General features: G+C 35.7%; 1 protein-coding gene across 2 annotated transcripts in view; it reads left to right on the top strand.

Moving 5' to 3' along the window:
• TMEM33 (transmembrane protein 33) overlaps positions 1-5,236 on the top strand; it is a 12,544-nt gene extending 7,308 nt beyond the window's left edge. For both annotated transcript variants that reach the window (XM_057371760.1, XM_057371761.1), the window contains one exon: positions 235-5,236. In XM_057371760.1, coding sequence (XP_057227743.1) covers positions 235-364 — 130 coding nt within the window. In that variant the 3' untranslated portion in view covers positions 365-5,236. The remainder of the gene's footprint in view (positions 1-234) is intronic.
• The last annotated feature ends 3,172 nt before the right edge of the window (positions 5,237-8,408 follow it).

Here is an 8,408-nt window from a genome sequence, read left to right as displayed (position 1 = left end):
GGTGGTCTTTTTTTTTTTTCTGCTGTCTCTAGTTCAGCTGAGGATGGATATAGAATTAGTTAAAATGTTAATGTTTAGAAGCCAAGAATTCTTAAGCTCTTGAAAGATACTGCAGCACTGAGTTGGTCTAAAGAATTTAATTTAAAATGTGTGTGTGTGAAAAATACGTATCTAGATAATACTTCTGATAAATTGTGTAGGATTTTAAAACTCTCTTTAAATCTRATTTTTCAGGACTCTCTTCACCGAGCTCAGGATTGTTGTTGAACACTTAATCATGAAGCCCTCATGCCCTGTTTTTGTAAGAAGACTATGCCTCAGCAGCATTTCCTTTATAAGCAGATTGGCACCAACTGTTGCATAGCCAAAATCAGGCACTCGTGTTTTGTGAACATTATGAGCAGCTGGCACTTCTGCTGATGATTGGAAATTCCTGGTTTTACACTGATCTCACTCCAGGCTGTATAAAAATACATATATGCTTTCTTGGAGATAATATGAAATTTAGCATATCAAAAAAATAATAGAAACTTAAAATTACTGTGCTGTATTGTTAATTGATGAAAAAAGTAGTTGCATCCTACCTAAAACATGCCCAATCATACAAGTTTGTTGTTTTGTTTTGTTTTTTAAATCAAGGATTGTTTGAGATTGTTTGAAGCTTATTACAAGAGATCTGTGTTCACTAGGTTTATGTTCGTTGGAACTATAGCTACTTTAGGATGTCTCCAGTGGATAGCAGTTGATAYACATACCTATGCAGTACACTTTGGACAGTATTCTTCTGCCTACTAAATGTATCTGTAGACCTATTTTGTCCAATTGACTATACTCAGTGTAGAAATACGGCCCACGTTGAAGTTAACACAAGGGATTAAAATCTATCAAGGTGACATAGGTAACACTTTTTCTGAAGGAGAGGTTGTTTTTGTTAATACTTTAAAAGAGCTTTTCCAAGTTTCTACCTAGTAACATAGTCTTACATTATACTGTTGGAAGAAATACCAAGACTCTGATCACAGAAAACTTGGCGGTTTTCTTGTCACGAGTTGTTTTATCAAGCTAAGCTGCTGACCTGTAGGATTTTCAGACAAAGATGCAATGCTTAAACTTCTAACCATGTCTCAAATTAACTAATCAATGTAAATGAAGTGACTTTTGCAGAGTCATTGCAGATTTGTTCTTGTGTCCACACAAATGTGAGACTGCAGTAATTTAAGCATGTTAGCTTTCTAAAAAATTAATCTGTATCTAGTTCTATATAAATGGTTATTGCAGTTTCTGAGACTCCCTTTGTGATGGGAAATTTGCATAAAGAATTGCACCTGTTTCGGCAGCTCCTGAAACAAATTGGTGTAGGATTTCTTGGCATAAATCAATCTGATGACTGATCTGAAGCCAGTGTCATGACTACAGAAGTGAATATTAAATGAAGTGCATAAATTAATTAATAATGTGCATAAAATAATAAATAAATTGATTATGCATTCAACCAGCAGATGAAGGGTAGGTTGTGGAAAAAGAGTATCTGTCTGATCACAATTTCTTTGCAGAAATCCAAGGCAAAGTATTTGCTGAATCTTCTGTAGTTAGTATTCCAATTGCATAAAGCTGGCTTTTGTTAACCTTTTGTAACCTTCTGTAGCACTGAACTAACTATTCTTCCATGGTCAAAGAAACCTTATGTGAAACTTTCAGAAACAGTTTTGAAGCCAAGTATTTTCCTGTAACTATTGAGTTATCTTGTTTGTGGTGTGGATATYATTCAGACTTTCTAGTTGTATCAGTTTTTAGATCAGAGCCATGTATTTATAAATTTATTTCATTTTTTTGCTCAACCTCTTGGTACTGGTGAACCAGTTGGTAATTGAATATGATATTCTTTGACTACTTGTCTTGCTCTCTGAACATGATTAGCTACTTATAGAATACTTGCACTCTGCAGAAGCAACTGCATGCAGTTAATGCTCTACAGCTGCTAAAGACTTGCAATGAGATTGATTATATGTATATCCTGTAATTTGAGGATTTTATAAAAACTAAAATTTCTACTGCAATAAAAGGAGTGTTAAATGTAACTTGCTAGGCTCTTCAGGCTCATTTTCTCTCTAATGCAAGTTATTGATGCTTGAACCTGGAAGTTGAGCAGAATGCTGTCCTGTGTGTATGTGTGCATGTTCTTATATTCCCACTGCTGCTTCTGAATTAGGACATAATGACTTGTGCATTTCTGAATTATTTTATAGGGAATTTTTGCCATTTAAAGTGCAAAARTTTATGACCCTTCAAAATCTAATCCAAGAGTAAGCACTTCAATAATAGTATCTAATCAGAGAAAAAAAAATCCATACCTACTTATTACTGTTTCAGTTCCTCAGCATGATTCTAGACCCTCTGTCATGTTGCACAATGTATTTTTTGAATAGTGGTATCAGACTCTATTCAGCTGTTTGCACCACTGATGTAAAAATGAATTTGGTCATCTAAGYTGATCACCCGCACTGGAAGTGGAAGGCAAATCTGTAATTACTGTAAGCAAAATAACATGTTACTTCTGAGCAAATTTTTGTGGTCTGACTGCTGTTACGGATACATTCTACTGTTCCTTAATTGTATGTTATTAAATTAGAGATGAGTCTAAACTGGATCCAGTGTATTGCAGCTGTAACTGAAGGATGCTAAGTACAGATCCAACTCAATGAATGCATGAGAAGGATTAAAAGTAGTAAGAGAATGACAGTGCAGTGAGTAAAGTGTTGGAAGACAGTGCCATGAAGTTCTAACTTATGTGTGGATACTGAAGTTCTAACTTATGTGTGGATTATCTTTTTTTATTAAGTCTTAAAAATGGACCAAGAGGCGGAAATTGCATTAGTGGGATTTGATTTGGCCAGGAGTATATTCTTGGCTTTGCAAGAAGTTGCTTGACAAGTGAGCAGCTTGTGGTCTGGTAAAACTTACTTCTCTTGATGTGCTGAGAAAACGYGGAACAATGTTGTAAGAATAATATTCAAGTCACATAAATAGGGTAACTGACCTGTGCATCAACTTTGATTTTTACTGTAGCATTTTGGCTGCCTAAGTGATRACACCGAGTTTCTTCAATGCTGGGGAAAACATTCTATCCTTGAGCCTGCTTTCTCACCACACTTTGTGGCTTGTTTCTATTCTAATGATTAAATTAAACATAAAATGCTGGTTGTATTCTAATAGCTTGACTTTTTTTGTGAAGAGAGCTGTATGTTTGTGCTGCTATGCTGTCAACAGTTAGCTGTGATGCAGAGGCTGTGACAGAAGTCTGTGATTGTAGAGAAATTTTGCAACTGACCATAAAGTGCCTGCCAACCCCAAACTGAAGCAGAAGAGTTTTTGTATTACCAAAAGGTTAYCTACCTAATGTGATAACTGTTTCCACTGGTATAAATCACACTGCTCRTGGCTTTTTGTCAGCTTTTATAACTTACGTGTGTTGCATAGATTCTGTGGGTGGACTGACCCTTTGCTTTGTACAAGCTTTCTGTAGAAGTGATGCTCCAGTATAACGCTTGTCTGTTTTCATCTGTAGATAAAGTATCAGAAGCCATTGAGTCTGCTGGAGTAGCTAATGCCAGTTGCAATTTCTTACAAACAAAGTAGCTCACCAATACACCCATCCTCTCCTTTATTGCCTTTTATTTAATTTTATGCAKTCATTGTCATTTCTCTGCTGTAAGTTTTACATTTTGCTCCCTTCTTTGATAGGTGTTTAAGTGGAACAATATCTGTTAATGTTTTAAGGATTTAAATAAAAATTACCTTAATTATGAACCACTATTTTTTCCAACAGTTTTTGAACTGCTAACTATGTATGTGATAGTACTGTCCAAACCTTTAACGTAGTCAATTATTTTGTACTGTCTGTGTTGGACCATTTTATCGTTGGGCACCGTATTGCAACATTTGCTGTACAGATCTCATGTTAATTAAGGAAGCATACTTCTTACCCATTTTACAGACAGGAATGTAGACATGGAAGGAAAGAGCACTTGCCTGAGTAGATGTAAGAGTTCTGGCAGAGCAGGAAATAGAAAAAATGGAGTTGGACAAGTGCCCAGAGGAAACTGATTTGTTTYTATTCCACATATGACTTGCTAGTCTTGCTCCTAAAATTATACTAACTGGGCTTAAATAATTCAAAAAGTACTGTACCTTGCAGTGCTCAGATTAAGGGTAGAGAGGAAGACCACTGAGGTAGAACAGTATGCTCTTTTGAAGTAGTGTCAAAAATTGATTTTCACATGCAGTGCTAGGTGTGGCCCTTGTATCATCATCGCTGACAAAAAATAATGCAACAGAATAAGATCCCAAGCAGTTAACGTGCTRGATGGTAGCAGGGTATGCTAATGTGTTTTTGTCTATAATTTTTAATTGATGTGTTGCACCTATTTGTGGTTAAACTAGATACTGAAATTGGTTAGTGTATCTTTGTATTGTAACTTCCATTGTGTTGTAATTTTCTTACAGGCCTTGCTGTTTTAAATCACCTTTTAAGGACAGAACTTTAAGCAATCCTTTATTTCAAAAATGGAAAGATATCAGTATGGATAATGTAATAGAACTAGTCCTAAATGTGGATTAAAAAACCTTTTCCATAAAATCTCAGCATTACTTATTAACTTCTCTGCAGAAGCTAGCTCTGTGATAATGGCAGATGTTGTGCAGGTAAGGGAGTTTCATTGCTTAGTTCTGTGCCATCCAGATGGTATAAACTTTTAAAATTAATTGAAAAATTCATCTTTTACTTGTATTCAAGGACTGAGGCRCAAAATGCTAATGTAAGGGCTCAGAGGGGAAATACAGTTCTCCTGCATATTTGAGAAAATGTGAAGCCCTTTCAAGAAAATCTAATAAACATAATAATCGCAGGCTGCTGACACTAAGGAAAAAGCATCTCATTCACTATTTCTTTTATGCRGCGATTTACTGGTCCCTACTGATTTTCAAATTGGATCACTGCAGTAAATTATCCCTACCAGTACCTGTGAGAGAAAGCACTGGGATCCATATTTGTTCAGTGCTGTGCTTAAATCAGCAAGAATGATAAATTTGATGATATGAAATTGGAAATATCAAGGGCTTCTCTCAGTGAATGAGCAAGTATCTCCATTTGTAACTTATTGTGACCCTTTTTCACTGTATGTGCTTTGTATGTCAAATATTTATTTTGAAACAAATTAAATAGTTTTCTCTATTGATACCTATCGTTTTGTTGCTGTTCTTGAAATCAAATTGTATGTATTTTTCTGGATTTTAAATATTACCAGTGTGTGTTGCAAAACAGCAGTTATTTAAGTTCAGATCTCTGAGTGAGTTTGAGTTACTGACCAACAGCTTTGTGTTAAATGTTCCARATGCATGTTGGGTGGTTTTTTGTGTATGTGTTTAGAACAGTGCAGGATGCAGTGAGCTACTGCAGCACCCCATTTATGTTTTTTAGAGAAGCAGGAAGATTAAGGTGTATATCAAAGGCAAAAAAAAAAGCTGATCCCTATCTTTAATTCATTGGAAGTATTCTGCTTTATATCTGGCGTGGGTAATACCCAGTCCTGTGTAAAAAAATCTGCCTATGTGCCCTGTTTACTGCCATATTTTCAGTGCAGGTGTTAATAGAGAAAATTGTTCACCTGTGTTTTGGCAAGTCCTGTCCATTTAATTTTAAAATAGGGTACTTTGTGACTGTGGTTACATTCTACTACTTAAGTAGGTGCCACTACTGAATTKAACATGAGTCGTTGTTACTGCCTAATTACTTGGAATTTTTGTCAGGATGATAATTTGTTAGCATCTACTAAGCAAATTTGTGAACCAGTGTTTTTAATMATGTGACCCTATGTAACCCTCTTGTTGTGGGTTAGGCTAGGCTCATTTGTGATGACATATTTAGTAGCTGACCTCTGTTCAACCCAATTGCCAACCAGATGGGCTTTATTCTACCACACCAGGCTACCACCATACAACTGGGGTTCTGTAAAAGCAGTAGCGTGGGTTGTACTTTCAAGAGCCATGGAAGACTTTGTTCTTACTTTAAGTTACTTTGAATTCATCTCTATCACAGCCTCCATGTGTCTGACCATGAAAACTTGCCTGTGAAGTGTTACAAGTCCAGACTCTTGCCTGGCATGAGGAAACTGCTTTCCTTGAACAATTGCAAATCATGATATTTTCATTTGCTGTATKTGTTCCTGTGAATATTTACTCATGTTCTTTTGCCAGTGTTAAAAGCAGGAGTATGTTAGATGAAGATGATGCACTAGTTAGTTGAGATATTTCACAGGAAAACTAAGCTGAAAATGAGAAATTATAAAAGGTGCAGGACTAGATTATCTGCAGGGATTAAAGCAAAATCAGCTATAATTTTCATAAAGATAGAAATACAATAGAAAAGRAAGGAAGAAGAATGGGGAGAAAAATAATGAGAACACAGAAAATCACAGAATCATAGAGTGTGCTGAATTGGAAGGGTCTGATCAGGATCAGCAAGTCCAACTCGTGGCCTTTCAAGGACATTCCAAGAGTCACATCAGCTCTGTGGTAAAAAAGTGTGTGGAAATCCTGCTGGGTACTCTGTTGCTTTCAGAAACCCCAGTTCACCATTCATGGTTTCATGCCACCAGTATCCTCTGAATAGTACTTAAGTTTTCAAGCTGTAAATTAGATAGAATTTATTCTTCATTAAAATACTGCTGAAATAGCCACATTGTACATGAGCTGACAGCCTAATCTTGGTTTAAAGTGGAGAACAGCAGCAGAATTATGTGTTTTATCCTATTATGTTTGAAACTTCTGTAGTGAAAAAGCTCTGGGTTTCTTGGCCTTGTTCTTTTTTTTTTTGGGGGGGGGTTTTNTTTTTTTTGTTTTTGTTGTTGTTCCCTTTTCATGTTGCTCTGCAGTGTTTTTTTCTTGGCAATCTGGGGGAAGACTTTGTATGTGCAGCTCATTAGGTTTTSTCCTGACATATGTTTGCGCAGAACATTATATTTGTAACTTAGTATTTTAGTATTTTTTATTTAATTTTTTTAATCTAGAAAATCTGACCAAACAGATGTCTGCATATTACAATCCCTTTCAACATATTTCCTGCTGTAACAACTTCAGTTAGGTTCCGACTAAAGCACAGCAGAAATAATTGTGAATCCTTTCAGTGACAAAGTTTAAATCAAAGCCATTAATGAAAGGTTTTCTGTAATGGCAGATGGAAATCTAAGGTTGACTTTCTGAATTTTGATCTGTCTACTTTTCAGTTGTGTTACTGTATAATACAAAGAAATATTGAAGCTTTAAAAAACTACAGGTACAGCAAAAAGCATCGAGTTCAGCATGTGTGTGTTTGAGCATCCAGTGGTTCTATTCACATTTCTAATTATCTCAWTTTTTTTAACATCACTCTGAGGCARAGGTAAAACATTCAGTTGTATCAATGTGTATGTACTGAATGGATCATGTGTATGTATACTTGCAGCAGTTGATAAATGACTAAATAAAATGTAATATTTTGAGGGGGTTTTTTTCCGATTTGGAAATGTTGATACCCTTTACACTTAATGATGAAAACAGCCTCTTCCTGTCCTTCTCTCTTTGCAGARTGTTCCACATTTGTTAAGGAAATAGTTGTTAAAGAAGATTCTTGTACTGCAAAGGTGCTTCTAATATGCTGCCTCTATGTACTTCGTATGCATACTAATTGAGCTTATTTCACATTTCTTGTAATTTTTCTTACAAGCAAAAGAATCAAACTGCTTTTAAGCTGTTTCTGGCATAGTTCATATAAGAAATTACAGGACAAATGGAGTAGCAAGAGACTGGACTTGATGATGGAAGAAACTTCCTCCACTCCTTGTTCCTATGCATGTCTGCATATTACTGTAGAGAATGAGTAGTTGTTTCAGTATTTTATACATTATGTACCTAGTATTGTTTTTAAGAATTTTAAACTAGTCATGCTTTTGGATGAAGGTAAGTGCAGCTAACCTTAAGAGTTCCTTTTCCTTACTCAGAGGCTGGAAATGTTGCTTGATGATATGATTTATCCATTTGAAATGAAATGGAATTCTTCCTTCATGTGCTAATTTTATTCCAAACCACTGACCTCTAGTGGCTGGTTTGCAACTATGAAGCTGCAAATTTTAGTAATGTGCTCCTTCTGTGTCTTTGGCTACTGGAAAGTAATTTTCCATTAAAATTTCTCTGCAGAATAATGCCTCTTCATGATTTATTGTCGTTTGGCAGTCAGGAACSGTTTGTTGAGCACTGCTGCCCCCAGTTCAAGAAACTGCAGATGACTGCTGATGTTCAGGTGAATGAGCTGCATGTGAATAACTGAGAACACTTATCCATGTGCTGGAAATTAAAATATTTACTTTTAGTTTATG

Source organism: Malurus melanocephalus, unplaced genomic scaffold (genome assembly GCF_030028575.1).
Source record: "Malurus melanocephalus ecotype Western Australia unplaced genomic scaffold, MMel_1.1 scaffold_157, whole genome shotgun sequence".
Lineage (NCBI taxonomy): Eukaryota > Metazoa > Chordata > Aves > Passeriformes > Maluridae > Malurus > Malurus melanocephalus.
Note: the sequence above shows the minus strand (reverse complement) of the source record. Positions and strands in the feature narration are given on the sequence as shown.